This window comes from Crocodylus porosus, unplaced genomic scaffold, assembly GCF_001723895.1.
Source record: "Crocodylus porosus isolate Cpor-Errol unplaced genomic scaffold, CroPor_comp1, whole genome shotgun sequence".
Taxonomy (NCBI): domain Eukaryota; kingdom Metazoa; phylum Chordata; order Crocodylia; family Crocodylidae; genus Crocodylus; species Crocodylus porosus.
In genome coordinates, this window is record NW_017728918.1 from 39,218,684 (window position 1) to 39,238,303 (window position 19,620).

Here is a 19,620-nt window from a genome sequence, read left to right on the forward strand (position 1 = left end):
CAGGGGGCTGGACTCGATGATCTCCCGAGGTCCCTTCCAGCCCTAATGTCTATGAAATCTATGAAAATCTAAGTACTAAATGACTATATGGTAACAACTGTGAAGTCAGCATCTTGTGTAGATGTGTCCTGTATATATATTATATTTCTACCTATTTATATATTTGTCTGTGGGCCAGAAATAAATCTTATTTAGAGACGTATTACAGGTTTTCAAGCACTTTATTGGAAATTTTTAAAAGAATGTATCCTTCCATTTGTAAACCTATTTAGATGTCTTAGTTGACATGGGTCCACTCCTGTATTTGGATTTAATTAATGCTTGTGATTTAATTAATAAAAATGATTCATATTATCTATTAATAAAATCAGTGGCAATTATACATAATATTTTTGCCAGTATAATTCTGAATCATTTAAAGGATTCCAATACCTTTGATTTGGTTGGTTGATTTTTAAATTAAGTAACCATAGAATAGTTTCCCATTCCTTCTATTAAAATTGAATTATCCTACCCATTCCAAATGAAACAAAATGAAACAAAATGCTACTCCAAGTCACATCTAAAGACAAGAAATTCAATTCCGCTCTTTACAATTAGAGTATACTCATTTTTCCATCAGAGTTGATGATCATAATGGTCCTTTCTCACCTAATTAAATAGAAATCCATTAAAAACTGTGATACTGAACTGTGAACTGTGATACATCAAGGCCTTGAAGGTCTGGAAACGAAAACTTCCTCCCACCAAAATCATGATTTTGGGAGGATGCAGTATTTACCACTAATTTTAGAAACATATGTGATAAAGACATTTTCAAGTTATAATATGAAATCCTAACCTTAGTTCTGCCCTCTCTGTACTGGAAAAAAGGGATGAGAGTCACAAAAGACTTTTGAAATCCAATTCTGGGTGAGTACTATGGTCCCCAACCCAGGTAAAATTAAAAACCTGTATAGGATTTTTTCCAAGCAACCTGACAGGCAAGACCTGACATAATGTGACAAGCTGGAAAGAGAGGCTGTACCTTGTGGTACTGAATAGGTCCTAGGCACTGCAGACACTCTGGGAGCCTGTTGTAACTTAGGTCCTCCAAAGTAGCCCACAACTGACATAGGACAAACTAATTCTCTACGCTTCTACCCGCTGGGTGAGTTTTAGGCTGAAATATTTCAAAGTCAGCATAGGATTTACATACTTAATTGACATTTAAATTAATCAGTATGGAGTGCTCAAATCCCCCAGAGTAGTTTGAAAATCACTCCTTTAACAACATAGAGAAGCTACATTAGATTCATTTTGGATATGAGGACATGCCATATTGAGTCAGGTCAGTTCTTGACAGTAGCCAAAACCAAACAGTTTAGAAGACAACATAATAAAACTCTGTAATATACCATTATAACATAAACAGACCATTCCTAAGTAACCCTGTTAGTTAGTGGTTGGTTGATGATCTATGCCTATGAGTTACTATCCCTTATTATAATACTTTCAGTATCATTATTGTTGGCATTCCAAATAATGAGATGTTTTCATGACCTGACTCAACTCTTATCTGAGAGATATTGTGGGCTATGAAGTTTTAGAGTAAGGCCCCTGGGCTTTCCACCTGCTTCTCCTGCAGCCTGGAAGTTTGCAGAGATTTATAGTGTTTGGCAGTTGTGGTACAGATAATACACGTAGCAGTAAGTGAAAATGAGAAGTAATGGAATGTGAGTGGTTTACTTTTCATTGACATTGTGAATTTGTGCTGGTCTATTACACGTATGATGATCTTAATACTCACAAAAATGTGTATGTATGAAAATAAGCATAAATTTAATGTGAGGCAAAACTATGCAAGAATGTAAATGTGTGGGGGGGGTTGTTTTTTTTTTCCTGTCACTGCCTACTGGCAATTAGCCAAACATACTAGATAGCTAGATAGATAGATACTTGAATAAGTAGCTATAATTCAACTTAGTGGCTATTGGTATAATAGAGCTGCACCAAGAAAGGATTTAGCTGGAGTTTAATTCTGCTTCCTGAGAATAGTTTCAATCATTTTAATTACAAGGTCACATTCAGATGACAGCTTGCAGAACTACCTGAGCAGTGTGGGAGAGTTCCACTCCAATGACTATCTTCTTGGCACACTCTGGTAGAATTTCCTATGAGAGTTCGACCTGCTGTGCACAAATAGTGAACTTTGGACCCATATGTAAATTTGTCTCCTGAAAGAATTGCATTGGCAGGAACTCCAGGATGTCCACAAGAAATGGCTGCAAAGAAAGATCAAAATATCCCTTGGTTATCCACTTTTACTTCACAAAAAATGTGTCAAACCTTTAAATATGAAGTATGGCTGGAGTGTTTTTTTCAGTCATGTGCAGAAAATGTGCAATAGGCAAAGGCTTTTTTATTGCATTGACCCAACTGTATAGTTGGGACAAATGTTGAACAAGCTTTTGGGGACAAAGTATCCTTTGTCAGTGTCTTGAAGAAAGGTATTTTGTGCTTGACAGCTTGTCCAACATCTCTCCGAACTACATAGTGGATCTAGTAAAAGATATAGAAAAATCCTTGCCACTCGTAGTTTACATATGAAGGTCTCTCCTAAATAAGTATATGTCTGGGATCCTGTCTTCATATGTCTAAGTTTTGGTTGCTCTGTATGATGTATTTGTCTCTTGTAATGCTAAAGGCAGAACTATATTTAAAACCATGTCTTGCACTTATCTTTCCTTCAATAATTTCTAAACATATACAACACTCTCTCATGTAATCCTGTAAACTGGATTCGCTGTATCTACAGGGAGGGAAGGAACAAAAAGAAACTATTAATGATTATCAATACTGTTAAAAACTTGAGAGGCACTCGAGTTTAGAGACATTATAATGATAGGGAACTATTGAAGAATTTATAAAATAAAGGACAGATACATTTTATAGAGATAAACAATAATGCCTATAATATTATCATAGTAAAATCAGTGAATGACACAAAATTAATTGCCTGATTTTCAATTCATGCATTTATTTATTAATGCTCTTGAGTAAAAATTTCTATAAGCAAAATTTTGTTGGTAAAAATGTTCTTGTGAAAAAGTTATTTCAGCTAAAAGTTATCTCAATAGCTGAGATTTGAGTTAATCAGGAAATAAAATTCTCCAACATGCTGAAATGAAACTTACATCTATAAAAATGTGAAAGTTTGACTATTTAACTGGGGAACAACAGCAAAGAGAAGAGATTCCTTCATGACTTCTACATGAAAAGTAAACAAACATAAAACTTACAAAAAAAAAGAAATTAGGAACATAGAATGTTTTTTTTCAATATTAAGAATTAAGTGCTTGTGAATGATCCACATTTTAAAGCAGGTATTCAAATAATTGTGGCCCATGAAAAAATATTCTAATAACTGTGATTGTTAGAAGATTATTTAGGAAAAGAAGGTAAAAATGTATCAAAATTCCTTGCAGTTCAAGAAGTCATAATAATTTTAGAAAACTGTTATGGAATTACTCTGATAGGCAAATGGGAAACATAATTTTAAGGCAAATAATTCATGAGTATAGCTTTATACCGAAAATAACAGGATTTTCTTTTTTCCTGAAGAACAAGAATTGGTGCTTGTTTTTTTTTTCAATAAAGCAGCTCCTGTATTATATTGTGTATCCTGTATTGTTTGATGTTTATAAACCTATCCCACCTCTGACCAAAAATAAAGGTTTTATACTTGCTGTTTCCTATTGACAGGCTGAGACTCCCCTCCCCCTGCACCCCCAGTCAGTGTGTTGAATATTCCAAGGCATCTAACTCTCCCCATTTAAAGTCTACTAAATTTAGGGTGTAGTTACACATTACACTTAAACCAAACTACATCTGTGAAATGTTAAGTGGAGTTTAAATTACACCATGCTGTGAGCAGCCGCACAGCTCTGATTTCCCACTAGAAGGCGGGAGCATGACTAGGAACTGGACATCTGGGCTCTAGGGGAAGTTATACACCTGTTCCAGATGTGGGGGGTGGCCCTTTAATTAGTGCATCTCCGAGAGCCACTCTAATTAAAGCACCATAGAATCTCATGTATCAGCATCCCTGCACTTAAAAACAGTGGTAGTGCCACTTAGGCTGATTAGATGTAACAACCTCTGTGCTCATGTACAGGCACCCTATATCTGTTCATGGGGCTGGGGGTGGACAGGGCTGGGAGAAGTGCACTGAGGGATTCTGGAGGACTGCTAATTTTTCATTTTATCTCTGTGGATCAGACTGAAGTTACCCTCCATGTAGTACATTGAAGTTACTGAAGTCACAGTCCAGAATTAACTGTGGCATAACTCTGAGCTATTCCGAGGGCATTTAGCTCCAGGTAACAAGCTTTAATGTGCATCCACTCACATTTTAGATGTCCTTAGTGTGGTCTAAGTGTAATGTGTAACTTCACCCTTAGGTGTTTAACTTAATTTGGAGAATTTCATTCCTATATGTACAGAGGTATAGGTTGTAGCCATGCTGGTCTAAAGACATAGGCAGACAAGGTTCTTTGGGTCAATCTGATATGTTTTATTAGACCAACTCAAACAGTTGGAAAAAAATCTTTTTTGCAAACTTTCGGGTACAAATGCCCTTCATCAGGCTGAGGAAGCATCTGCAGTTGGTGTGTGCCCTTCCTGTATGGAACGAATAGTAAAGAAGCCAGAGCTTATATGCATGCAAGAAAGCCAGTCAGTGAAGATATAAATTGAGGAGTCAGTCAGCCTATATCTAGGTATCTCATTGGTTCTGGCTCTCAACAGAGGCATAGTACTGTGACCCGGGCAGTGGTGGTGCACAGTGCAGGAGTACCGACTACAGGTTTGCTTCTGATAGGGGAGATATCACCTTATATCTTATTAGACCAACTCAAAGCCAGCATGTGCCTTGAGTGGCCATTTAAACAGTCAGTGATTTTTGATGACAAAAAAAGAGGTGACATCTCTTCCTGCTGCAGCAAGCCTGTGACCACTTCTATTGCACTGGGCATCACACTACTGCTGGAGTCAGAGCAGCTGCACGAAAGGTGCTGGGTGCAGGGAAGGAAGGAGGATGGGAGGATGAGACACTCCCTTACTTATATTCTGGCTCCTCCCATTAGGCAACACCTAGGGCTTGTGCCCCACTTATCCACTCATTATTATGCTATTGGCCATCAGTTACCTATAGAACATAGAAATGGCTAATTTCAATAGTACATCAGAGATAGTAGAATGGTGCCAAATTCAGCTCTCTGTTACACAGAAAACTGAATTTGTCTTCATCTCTGGAGCACTGCTTCTATCATACTTGTGTTAGATGAGGGGGGGCGGTTAGAAATAGAAGGAGGGCCAAAAAGATATTTTATCTAAATTTTACATGGAAGGGTGCATACTTGTGCACATAGAGTGTTGTGACTAGAGGATGATTTTTATACAAATATAGGCACATTGGTAATATGATTTTTGGAGTTGCTAAGGATCCATAATTTATATGGACTCCCACTTCAATTATGAATGCTCAGTACTTCTGAAAAACTTATCTTGGTGTGCCTGGATAAATACACATACATACATACATACACACAGGCATGCACACAGGTTGTAAAGAAAATGGATTGAATTTGGTTCATTTAATTGAAAAGGTGACATATAGTTAGTTACATGCTGGTAAAATAAAACATTAAGTAATCAATGGAAGATCTCTAAAGCAAAGATTAAACAATTTGGTTAGCTTGTAAATAATAACATTATTTTTTATTGTAATTATAGTGCATCAGAGCAGACTCAATTAATCGAATTTGGTTTTAATGTATTTCTACTAAACTGCACAGTTTAGGTTCTGCTGGTAACACAGCCCAGAAAAGTTTCCTAATATACATGGTTGAGAGTTAAATAATTTTTTGTGTCATTCTGACATTAAATGTAAACCTGTTTTAATGAATACTTACACAGACATTTTGGTAGTGATCTATCCCATAAGCCATTAGCTTTACAGGTCAAAGCAGATGATCCTAGGAGATAAAATCCTTTCTTGCAATGGTATGTCACACTGATTCCATACTTAAAACTTTCAGGATAATTCTGTTGCCCATGACGAATAGCATTTTCTACAAAGCCGGGATCTGAACAGTTCACCACTACAAGACAATCATAATGTTTATGATGTACAGGTATAACATCGTAAATGAAAATCAGCAGAAAATACTTCATATTACTCAACTAATAGCTCATAAGAAAGGTTTAGGGTCATGAATTTGGTCATGGTCCAGAAATTGGCCCAGACCTAATGGTTCTTGAAATTCACCAGATTTCTCACTCCCCCACTCCCCCCAGTAAGCCTCCAGGCCTTTTTTTGAAAATAGTTATGTGAACATACATTTTTTCCTAACAGCCCTGGTTACTAGAACTGCTGTTCAGGGTTTTGGTGGTATTATACTCCTGGAAAGGTCACAGAATGAAATATTTTCTAAAATTATTATGTTTAACCAAAACTTTGACTAATTACTAAAAGGAAAGCTATTTTGAACACGGTACCAATTAAATCTTTACAATACAGTAGTAATTTGCCTTGACAGAATAGGAGAAAAAATTCCACCCTTCTGGAAAATTGTCTTATGCTGTTGTTCAGAACCTCTAAAACTCATATTTTGTATAAATATTTTGTATAAAACAATGGTATAAAACTAATATGGCAATCTTCATCTCCAACATTGTGCAGGAAAGCACACAAGTTAAGGGGAAAAAGTTCTTAACTCCTGCTAAATATAAAACTTGGCAGATTTTGTTTATGATTCTATAAACCTTATTAAATCTGAAGGTTTTAGGTTTTTTCCAAAATTGACTATGCAGTAGATATAAGACAAGATCTATTTTTAACCTTTGATCTAAGGTTATTTTCCTATATTTCACACTAAACACTTATTGGATAAAATCCATAACTCAACAAGGGAGCTAAGATTAGAACCATACTCACTATACCCAGGTGAATGCTTGAGTAGAATATCACATTCTTGATCTGCCTAGGTCTGCCTAGGTAAGCACTAGGTCTTTTCTGTGAGTCTGGGTGCATCTACATGAGATGCTACTATGCAATCATTACTGCACATCTATTTAATAGTTACATTAGCAAATACTAAATAAATGCGTAGTAACCAGAATTACTGTGCAGTAGTGCCAGAGAACATCTTTTAGGTGATGCTATTATGTAGTAGCCTAATCGAACTGTACAGCAGCATATTAGCGCTCTCCATGCTCTACTGCACTACTGTACAGTAATTTTCAGCTACAATCAGTGTCTCCTGTAGTTGTGCCCTTTATGTCTCTGTATACTACTTATAGAAGTAGCTGCTTTCCAAACTTTGTGCCATATTTCTAGGATATTAAAAAAAAAAAGTTATTCATTTAATTAATACATAGAGGTCTTCTCTAGTATTAGGTCAAAGTGGCATTCTGTTTCATTACTCTTTGTTGTTGTGGGGCAAAAAATTAAGTGGTGATTGTGAGGATTACTTCAATAAATAACTACCTGCAAATGGTGGGGCATGCCTGAATGGCCCATAGCAGCTGTTTCAATGTTCCTATGACAAGATAATCATAAAAACTTTGATGTAGAAAAATAAAGTCTTTGTACTAAGTAGCTGCTGCTCTTTCAAGTTTTTATTTATTTTTTTAAATAACAGATGAAAATAATGGAATATTCCAACCACTATGTACGAACGAGAAGACATTTGGAAAATCTGAATACTACTACTAAAGGCCATGAAATAATATAAAAACAATGAAATATTAGAAAAGTAAAACATACAATAAAATAAAATTTAAGATAAAAATTAATTTTGTAGTGAAATTTTAGAATTTTTCCAAAGCAAAGTGTTTGACAGAACACCTGTTTCATTTTTAAGAGAATTTTAGCAAAATCAAAATTTCACAAAAAAAGCTGATGTTGCAACACACTATTGAAACATTTTACAGCATTTTTGTGTCTTTTTCCCCCTGACCAACAATAATAAAATATTCAAACACTGAAGGAAACAGGATGAGGGGAGGGGAGAAACAAAATATAGTTATGTTCAGCCTATTAGGGCTGGACCCGATGTTCCTTCAGGGTCCCTTCCAGCCCTATGATTCTATCTTTCTATGATTGAAAACTTGCTAACAGACAGAGAAGCAATTTTTCCCCCCCAAAATTCTTCCAGGACTTACCATTTTTTCAACTTTTGAACTGGATCTCATGTTTCAGGAATTACTTGTCATAGCTATCTACTTGTATTACATTTTCAGTGCAATTCAAATGAAAAAAAAACTTTAATAAAATATTTTCCAGAAGTTCGTGTTTTGCATTAATGCTTACATCTGTGAAGCTATCTCCTGACAAGCCAGCAATAGAAAATTAAGCAAAGAAACCATTTTTTCAAGATGATACGTTGTCCTAAAGCTACCCCAAAACAATTTTAGCTGAATTATTTTTTAAACACAGTAGGGAAAATAGAAACATTTAATTCTCTGTGTTGAATGGAAATATGGCATATTCAAAGAATATAAGCATATTATATTCCCAAACAATCAATTTGTCTGCGTGACAGAGTATTCTCATGTTTATATCAGCAGCATCTGTGTAGCCAACTCAGTGATGTGTAAAATGCAGGATACTGGCTGAATACATAATTTATGCATGTGGCTTGTGAAACAGAATTACTGCACCATGCATGAACTCCTGTGAGAACTTTTGCAAAAAACAATATTTCTGCATGTGAAAAGTATTGTAAAACTTACCCTTTACTGTCCCTTAAAATAATTCATATTTAAAAAGTGATAGATAGATAGATAGATATCAATTTAGCATGACTAACAAGGACTGCAATAAGAAATGCTTTAGGAAAGAATATGTACAGGTTAGCATACAGAACTAAGCTAGTAGTTTCCCTGATTGTCCTTCACCCTGGGGACCCAGTTGTAAATCATGGCAAGCGAAGAGAAAGAGATTGCTTTCTCTCAATGACAGCTGTCAACGGTTACATGGGAAATGAATTCTGGCACACTCAATTTAGTCTGTTGAGAAAGGCAGAAGAATACTTAAGTCTGCCCTGATGACTTTGGAACCTTGCTCCGAGTAGATTCAAACCCTTAAGGACCAAGAAGGACCAAGAAGTGAAAAAGACCATGTTAGAGGCCTTTAGGCAGTTTTTGGTTAAATAGTTGAGTGATCATATAAAAGTACATAACTCCCAGTTTTCTATTTCTTGTTCTCCTTTTGTTTTATCTAAATGGGAACATAATGCCAATCTTCTTTTTAAATCTTTATGTCTGGTCATACATGGGGTAAAAAATAATCTAGTATGTTTTCTTAATTTGAAAAATCCTGTCTTGTCCTGTCTTAACAATGTCAGCTACTAGACTGTTTCTGATTTTACACATATTTGAATTACCACTTACAGTGAATGAAACCAAAGAGTTCACTCTGATTGTAAGGCAAATCTTAGGAGATAAGACCTGTGAATAAAGAAAATGCTGTCTCTGGAAACACAATGTAACAATTTCAGCCTAAGGTCTGTTAGCTAACTTCATTCTAAAGTCAACACCATACAAAATGGCAAATGCTCAATGAACTGAAACAAACCAGTAAAGATTAATTTATGATCCAGTTTCCTTTTTTCTATGCTTTAAATGTACAAAGTTCTTCCTTAAAGTTAATAAAACTGGATTCCTTTTCTTTCAGTTGAAAACTATTGGGAAATCAGTTTATCTTGAAATATGGCTGACTATACTGGAACAAAAACCTTGGACCTATAACCCATAAAACTAATATATAGATTTTCAAATATGATGTGTGAACAGTATATATTTTATATTAGTAAGTTCTACCTAAAAATTAAGGCTCTGATCCTAAGCATTGGACTGTTTTTAGATCTTAAATATGACTTGCAATGATGGAAATGGCACAAGTATCTTACATGTGGCTATATTCTTCAATACAGACAAGGCCTTCCACGTGTTCTCAGCCATGCTCAGCAATATAAATGGCCCCATTTAAGTAAACATAGCTATGGGTACATGCAGATCAAGGAGAACTAGAAGGTCCGCAGGGGTGATGGTGAGTCCAGGAGGGAGGGTTTTATGGGATCGCTGAGGGGACTGGCAGGTCTGCTGGGCATGGGGGTTAATGGGTTCACAGTTGCGGAACTGCCTATCTAGGGTGAGGAGGTTTGCAGAACTAAATATAGCCTGTTCTGGGTCAGGGGTACAGCTCTGGGACGGGTGAGCAGCTGGACTTTCCCAGCCCTAGGATTGCAATCCAAATGTATACAGATGTTTGGTGGACTGGGTTCTTCAAGTGAACTAATTTAGGTTGGGCATGCCATTTTTTGCCCGATTTAACCTACCCAAATATCTGTACAGATCAGCACTTATATTTATTTAACTCTAGTTAGGTCAATTTAAATGTGATATCTGTACATACCCTATGTGTTTAGGCCTTGCCGAGAGAAGAAAGTTTTTCTCAGTATAATTTAAGGTATGCATTTAAACCAATACAGTTGTGTCAGAGTAATCTCCTGTGTAGATACTTATACTATACTACTGTATCAATATAACTGATAAATCTTTTCCTTTTAAACAAGTCACTAGAAAGCTTTTAAATGTATTTTGTTAGCTCTTTAGGCAAGGAAAGGAAAGGAAAGGAAAGGAAAGATAAGCTGTTCTCCCAAAAGACACTATGTGTGGGAGCAGGTGTTCAGATATGAATTATCTGGGGGGTTTTCCATTAAAAATGTAAAATCATTTAAACTCATCTGTTTGGTGCACGCAGTATCTCTATCCTGTGAACATTTTAAAAAACACTTTCCCCCCAGAAATGTATATGGGATAATGATTATACTATACAAAAGCATTTCACTCCAGTCAACAGTGATTATTGTCTATAAAGCCATGTATGACAGTAACCTGTATAGAAGTCCACTGTGTGAATTTTAAAAAATTCAAGAAAAAATGTAATAAGTAATGGCATGTAATAATTTATGCATGTATTTGTGTAACATATAATGGGTCTTTCACAATGGTTCTTTAATCATTTTATGTAGTATTGTCTCTTGTTCAAGGTTTTGCACACTGATTTGTCCCTTTTAGGAATATTTGAAGAGCTTTCAGGCTAGTCAAATGGCAAACACATACAAATGAATTAGGATAAATGTGTTTAGGGACATGGATTATTATTAGAAACAAACTGTAACGGTTTCTTTATCCCTGCTTAAGGAATACTGAAAGCACTAGTCTAGACAAAGGGCAGCTGTTTTAAGCATTGTTAGATCTGACCTGAATAAGATGAGAAAACAGAGTATGAAATCTGAGCTATACAACTCCTATTCAGTTTAGTTCCATAAGGTCATGATTTCACCATCATTCTTAGAACAATGGTTTTCTCCCAGAACAGTTTTATATAGTATTTCTTTCATCTTCCTTACCACTGGAGGAGTAAAACTGACAGTTGACGTGGTGGATTGAAAAAAAAGGAAGAAGGAAAGATGACTTTAAGAAAGATTCTAATGATCTCCAGGTCATGTTAGATATAAGGAATATATTAGCATATAAATGCTAAGTATTTAGATTTTTTTTCCCTAAACCAATTTTGCACATGCTGTACTCAAACAGGAATTATTGTACTTGCAGAATGACTTTTTTTTGTCAAGTAAATGTCCAATACACCTTTAGTTAAAAGGCCTTCTGGTGACTTGTTAGTTAAACTATTATAGACATAATATGCTGCAATGTTCCATCATGATAAAAGAGCTACTGAGAATTGTCTACTTCTTTTTGCTAAAAATACTAATGTTTACTGAGAATGTATGATAGCTTTGTTCCAATGGAAAATAAAATAGCCTTTTCTTCTGAAACAGCTCAAAGTACTACTCTATATTTTGTGGTAATGGCATTCACAACTGCAGGGGAATGAAGCCAAAAGTTCATTACTGATGCAATCAAACTAAACAGATTTGGAAGAAAACTTACACATAAAATCCCTGTTGAATTAAATGATATAGGTCTGCAAGCACCTTGAATTTATTTCTACTAGTATACAGAGTAAATCGAAAACTATGTCTTTCCCATGCAGAAATATTTAACTTGAGCAACATTCATCAATATCATTTTTTTCTCATTAGTTGAATGGGAAATTCATAGGAGAAAAGACTTCTGAAGTCGTGTCTTCTTTTTGAGTACAGAGGCAGACAAAGTGCTTTGGGTGAATCTGAGATCTTTTATTAGATCAACTTAAATAGTTTCATAGTTAGTAGGGTTGGAAGGGACCTGAGCAGATCATCAAGTCTGACCCCCTGCCATGGCAGGAAAAAGTACTGGGGTCAAACAACTCCAGCAAGGTGTTTGTCTAGCCTCCTCTTAAAGAGCCCCAGCGTAGGAACCAGCACCACTTCGCTTGGAAGTCGGTTCCAGATCCTAACCACCTTGACAGTGAAGTAGCACCTCCTGATATCTAGCCTAAATCTACCTTCTGCCAGCTTGTGACTGTTATTTCTAGTCATTCCTGGTAGTGCTCGGGGACTCCCCCAATGCCTACTGGTCCCGTCTGACTAGTTTGTAACAGGCCACTAGATCCCCCCCTCAGCCTTCTCTTGTGGAGGCTGAACAGGTTCAAGTCCCGTAGCCTCTCCTCGTAGGGTCTGCCCTGCTGCCCCAATCATGCGAGTGGCCCTCCTCTGGACCCTCTCCATGTTGTCCACACCCCCCTTGAAGTGTGGCGCCCGGAACTGGACACAGTACTCCAACTGTGGCCTGACCAGTGCCGCATAGAGGGGAAGGATCACCTCTTTGGACCTGCTCGAGATGCATCTGTGGATGCATGACAATGTGCGGTTGGCCTTCCTGACTGCATCCCCACACTGCTGTGCTGGCCCATGTTCATTTTGGCATCAATAATGACTCCAAGATCCTTTTCTGCCTCTGCCCTGACGAGAAGGGAGTTCCCCAGCCTGTAGGTATGGTGCTGGTTCTTCCTCCCCAGGTGCAGCACCAGTTGGAAAATTCTTTTTGAGCAAGGTCTGAAGCAATGTATCTAAATGTAAGGTATAATATGTACTATAAATGGAATGGATATTCCTATGTAAGGGATGTAAAACCACACTTTGACAAGATTTGTAAAATGTTGGTTAATTTTTTTAATAACGTCAGAAAAAATTTTGAAATACAAGGAAAGTGCAAATTAAATAGAAAATACTGGGAAAAATAGAATAAAATTATTTGAAATTACTTTTTCTTGAGTAGTTTTAGATCACTTATTTGGCAGATATATAGTGACAATTACAGAGATCTGTGCAAACCTTGAAATAGATTATTTCACCCCTTGTGGCCAGGGAGATCATTTCAATTTAGATATTTTATGGACGGTGCACCACAGAATTATTCAGACATATAGCATTGGATACTGAATAATCAGATATTTTACTTTCTCTTGTTTCCTTCCAGAAGTGGTATATTTCAGGGAGATATTTTATTTAATGATATCTCACCCAAGAAGCCTGCAGTAGTCTTCATTTCAGACCCTTTAAGCTTAATACTTAAAAATAATAAAAGAAAAAATAGAAGAAAATATGCAAAAAATAATCTACTTTTTCACACAGAAAAGTCATAAAAACGAAGTATCTACTGCAACAAATTCCATAGTTGTATTGCACCCGGCTCTGTTCCCATTTAAACTAGAGAATCTTCTAGGGGTGTGCTGATGGAACTTTAGTAGAGCTGTGTTCTGGTGCATACAGATATACTGATACACTTAAAATAGAACCTGGATGCCTCACAGGGTTAGAGTCCTAACTCACTTGTGAAAACAAGGGTTTGTGAAATAACAGGGGGCATGCAGCACTCCAGCAAATGTCTGTGCAAAATTGCTCAGCTGTTCCAGTTGTTTGATGCCGTGTTTATTTCAAAGCCTGCAGCTTCTCTGTTAAGCTGCCTGGGACTGCTACTGAGGTCCAGATGACTGGAGAAGGACCTTTGAAGTAAAAGCTTCAGAAAACAGCTAACTGGCTCATGCTTAATATGGCAACTAAGCATGTTACAAAGCACCCAGATACAAACTGTCCTACAGCATACTGGTATACAGTGTAAGGCACAAATACACATGGGTCTGAGTTTTGCTGGAGCATGACAAGGAAACAAATAACACTTCATCTTAAAAACTCTTTCGGTTAATCTTGGTAACTCTTTTATCAAGCACCAGATGATCTCTGGTGAGTGTGGCTTTAGACAGATGCTGTAAAGGGAAGCATATGAATGTTCTTTTTTTCTATTTCTATTTCTATCTTTCAGACATTTTAAGTTCAGAATGCTTGCACATAAGTTTACATGACTTTAATTTACAATGGCTTATCAAAGACTAAGACTTATCAAGTATGAAAAGATAAGCATGTAGATATACACAGCATACCCATGTAAATTATGTAGGTATAGTTGGTACATTTTATATTTATGTCACCAGGGGGGAGATGAACCAGCTCTCTGGTGGTAGCCGCCCCCCCACAGACACTGTTATAATACCTCACCCTAAGTGAGAAGCATGATTTGTTTGGTAATATCTTTTACCGGCCTACTTTCATATTGAGAGACGTTAAACAAAATTTTGGTCACAAAATGGTGTCCTTCGGATCAATGAAACAAAGCCTAAGCTAAATACCACACAAAACAATTACTTTTGTTTAATGTCATTGGCTAGGTACGGTCATTCAAAAAGCCTGAGGCAGACTCAAACTAAGTTATGTGGTTTTCTGTAAGCGACAGTTTAGATTTGTAGAGAACAGAAGCAGCATTCACACCGTAGTGGAGGCAGGGGTGGGGTGCAAATCTTAAGACTAGGCTCTGCCATTTTGAAACCAGTTTGTGTGCCAAACTTCTGTTCGATTACTGTTTATTTTCACTTGTGGGACTCAGAGAGAGTGGCCAAGGGAGTAGGTTATGGCAATCCATTATCTGTGCTAAATCCAGGGTTTTAGTGTCCAATAAAGTTATTTTTGTTCTTAGGTATCTCTGAAAGTTTTGTATTGTTTTCCTTTGAGGATAAGGCAGGACACAGTGACACCTTAGGGAATAACTGGTTTAGAGAGGTATAAGCTTTTGTTGGCAATAGTTTACTTTATAAGGACAAGGATTATGAAGTCAGAAATAGAGCAGCTGTTGTGTGAAAAGTGTTGTTTCATTGGTGATTAGGTGTTTTTTACCTTTGATTATTGTTCTGAAAGAGCTCATTCTGAAACATAGCAGTTGTTTGTTTTTGTAGCCTCTCTGAAATACTTACAAAACTATGGATAATATTCTAATCACAGCATGCTGCACAAGTCACCTGTTTTATCCTCATCTACAATAGTTTCATCTTCAGCAACTGACACTTCCTCCAAACCATGAGCACAACCACAGCCACATTTAAAGATATCACTAAGCAAATCTTGTTTGTCATGTATTTCCTGGCATTTTTTACCTACTCCAACACTGCATTATGGCAAGGCAGCCTGCAATACCCTCTTGGCATTGAGCTAAGGGCTGGAATTGACTAGAACTGAGGAGATTGTATGTGGGTGCAGCTATACATGCCTATTAATGCGTAGCAATAAACTCTGGAGCTTATCGCTCCAGTGCTTATTGCCACCAGGTACACATCTGCGTGTGCCTCTGGGAAGCATGTTCAGCTGCGGTAAAGCAATCCTAGCTGGCCCCAAGCTAGGGGCCCCTGGATATTCAGGGGTCAAAAAAAACCACAGATAAAACCTGGAGCGGTGCATACACAGGCAGTACGTGTGGCTGAAAAGTGGAGCTGGGCTCCAGCTACTGGCCAGCTCTGCCCAGCAGGATTGCTGCAGCTGCAGCCCCAAGATGCCCCCAGGACCCTAGGTCAGGCTGCTGGACACAGCACAGTGCTGGCCCCATCCTCCCCTAGCTCCCCTGGGTTAACTTGCTGCATGCCAAAGCACACGTGGAACAAGCGTTCCTCGGGGACAAGTAACTGTGGTGCAAGATGCACTGCAGCTACTTTTTCCCAGGGAACCAAAAGTCTCCTATTAACTGGATGCAGCCATTGTGTCTGCTTCACATTTACTCTAGTGTGAAGGCAGTTTAAACCAGTGTAAATGTGTCATATGTCTACCCCTTAAATATAAGAGACAACAAGTGAGTGTCATGAATAAAACTATTTTCCAAATTATGTTACCCCCTGCAAAAAAGAGCACAAAAACAAACATGGTTCAATGAATATGAATTGATTCCATTTAGAAAATCTGGCACAAGAAATGAGAGTAGTATATCTGAGTCACATAAGGGCCTGAAATGATTTTCAGGATGTCTGAAAATTCCTCATTCTAAATTATTAAATAATGATTCTGCAATATGTCATTCTTTGTGCTGTGTATAGAAATAATTAGATCCACTAACCCCTTTCATCACAGAATAGTTTTGAATAGTTCTGAGTAACACAAAAGTGGATCCAGGAGGGGTATAGTGGCACAATCACATCCCCCTCCCCCCACCATATGAGCTTTTAGCATTGGGTCTTCTGGTTTTGTACAGCTCTGGAGTCCAGGGGATGAGTGCTGCCACTGGCACTCCTCCCCTCCTTTCCCCTACTGCTGAATTTAGTGGGGCAGGGTAATGAGGGAAAGGGAAACAGCAGCAGTATTCACACCTTGGACTCTGGAGCTGTATGAAAGTATTGAGTCCCGCTAGATCCTACCCCAATAAGCTAGTGAGTTCACAAGGACTCTGGCAGGAACATTCAGCATGGTACAGCCAAAACAGAGGGGGCTACACACCTCCTTGCCCCATTTCTGTATCTGCTCCTGGAGTAACACAAAAACATCTAAGAATGCTGAGGATAAATTGTTGTATAATTTTACTTGCCTAAATAAGATGCACCTAGTCTTATAATGAGGCAAGTTTCAGTATTGCCTGTACTAGCCAAACAAACACATTGAATAGGGCTATAGCGGTACAGGGAAATAGAATTGTCCAAGCATTCATATAAGGCCAGGTGGGTCCTCAATTTTTTTTGCTGGACAAAAACTAGGGTTAGCCAAGCTGAAGAGAAGGATGATACGTCTGCTTTTTAGTCCAGTGGTTTAAGCATTTCCTTAGGATTCAGAATATTGAGGTTCTAGTCTTCCCCTGACCCAAAGGAGGCTTAAACCTGCATCTCCTTCCTCCTGATCTGGGCAGCAGGTGGATTGCCAGGCATTGCTTGGAATCTTCTCCAGCCCTCCTCCTGAAGCTGGACTGCCACATCTTGGTTTTTCTATTCAATGGATAAACTTGATAAAGATCATTAGCAAAATTTCTGCCCAATTGGGATCAGGAGCCCACAGCAGGATCTAGGGTGTGTTCCCTTCCAGTGTAGCAGCTTTCTCAGTGAGCTACAGAATTTCTGGCTTGCATTTTTCCTCTTGGCTCCACATCTCATTCATTCTTTTGCAGTCCTTTTCAGACTATGAAAGTACCTGATCAATATTTCAAATAATTTCCATTCATGCGATGCCTAAAAAATGTCAAACAGTAACAGGCATGTGAAACATGACCGGGATGATGTAAAATGTGTAAATTCCACATTCACAATATGTGGAATTTCCTGATGATATGGATTCTAGGTCTTTCCAGCCTTAAAGCCTGTTCCCCATTACTGTTAGTTTCTTCTATTTAATTTCCATTTTTGGTTTTCTATTTTTTTTAAGAAAAGAACAGTTCAGCTTCTGGAAACTAAAAGTAGCTGGGTGACATGAGAACTATAAAGTAACGGGGATAACTGGCCAATACTGTGCTCTGCGAGGCAGTGGAGCATAATGCAGCAGACAGAAGTTAACTGCTGCTGAGGTGCTGTCACCTTTTTTGTTGCTGACATGAGTGTCAAGTGACCAAAGAAGCACTGGTTTTAGGTGACAGAAAAGGTAGTGATGTCACCTCTAGTAGCAAACCACTGGGCATTTCTGCCACAGCTTTTGTGCTATCCCACTTTTGGAGTCAGAGCCAGAACTAGAACTGGAGCCACTACAGAGAAGGTGCAGGGTGTGTAGGGGTGATAGGAGGCAGCATTCCCTCCAGGCTGCGTGGTGTGTGTGGCCGCACAGGTGTGCCTGGCAGCACGGCATGAGAGCGCCTGTGTGCACATGCACGCTGCAGAGTTTAGAGGAAATGCTGACAGGAGGGTGAGGCTCCTATTCTACCCAGTCTATCTGGCACTCCTCCCTTAGGTAGTGCCTGGGCTTCGTGCCCCACCTGCCCACCTACCATTATACTACCTCATATAATCTACGCTGATGACAAGACGCAAAAACCAACATTTCATTTACTGACTGCATAAAAATGTATCTTTTTAAAATTGACCAGGAACGTCTTGTATAAAAGGTCCTTTTTACCTTTCTCTCAGAATGAGGACATATAATGGATAGACAACAGTACATGGGTAAATAAAAGAAAATGTTAATTAATCTTAAATGTAGGATCGTAGGAACTGTTTACTGCTTATAATTATATTGCCACTCTAGATATCTCACATAGATTTTGAAAGTTGAAACTGGAAGCACTGACACAACTGTAGTTTTAAGGACAGCTAGGCAAAGGACAGCAGGTAAAGATGAGATTGGATCTAATGCACAGTCCACACAATCAGACCGCACTGGTCAGACCACAGTTAGAATACTGCATGCAGTTGTGGGCGCCACACTTCAAGAGGAATGTGGATAACCTGGAGAGGGTCCAGAGAAGGGCTACTCATATGGTTAAGGGCTTGCAGGGCAAGCCCTAAGAGGAGAGACTAGGGCACCTGGACCTCTTCAGCCTCTGCAAGAGAAGGTTGAGAGGTGACCTTGTGGCTGCCTATAAATCCATCATGGGGGCACAGAAAGAAATTGGTGCTCACCAAGGCACCCCTGGGGGTCACAAGAAATAATGGCCATAAGCTAGCAGACAGCAGATTTAAACTGGGCATTAGGAAGAACTTCTTTGGAGTTAGAGTGGCCAAAATCTGGAATGGGCTCCCAAGGGAAGTAGTGCTTCCCCCTGCCCTAGGAGTCTTCAAGAGGAGATTAGATAGGCATCTGGCTGGGGTCATCTGACCCCAGCGCTCTTTCCTGCCTATGCAGGCAGTCAGACTTGATGATCTATTGAGGTCCCTTCTGATCCTGACATCTGTGAATCTATGAATCATGCCTCCTGCTCACAAGTGTTATCTCCCAGGTATGGGGTGGGGGGCGGTGTTGAGCATTCTGAGGTTGAGAGATCACAATGGCTAGGAGATTGCAGCAGCTGCAAACTCCCAGCCACAGGCCAGAATGCCCCTGCACCCCTGTGGCTAGAAGACCACATTGGCTGCAATCTCCCAGCCACAGGGATGCATAGTGCTCCCCAGTGCCTGGGAAAGCACAGCAGCTGTGGTCTCCCAACTGCAGGATTGTATACACAAGCAAATTAAAGCTGGACAGAAACCAGCTATAATGTCATTAGACATTTATGAGCAATAACTATATAACTGGTTGGACCGTTTAAGGCAAGATACTTGATTTGCACATGCAGACAGTCTAAATTTACTGTGAAATTAACAAGGTAATTGTGGAATAGATATAATGTGTAGAGGGGGCC

The 19,620-nt window shown here is 38.5% G+C and overlaps 1 protein-coding gene across 1 annotated transcript in view; it reads right to left on the minus strand.

Annotated features, from left to right (window-relative positions):
• Positions 1 to 19,620, minus strand: part of CSMD1 (CUB and Sushi multiple domains 1) — a 1,867,828-nt gene that overhangs the window by 70,885 nt on the left and 1,777,323 nt on the right. Inside the window, exons 55-56 of the mRNA XM_019538151.1 lie at positions 5,955 to 6,143; positions 2,091 to 2,264 (exon numbers count right to left, since the gene is read on the minus strand). Of these exons, the coding sequence (XP_019393696.1) occupies positions 2,091 to 2,264; positions 5,955 to 6,143 (363 nt within the window). The remainder of the gene's footprint in view (positions 1 to 2,090; positions 2,265 to 5,954; positions 6,144 to 19,620) is intronic.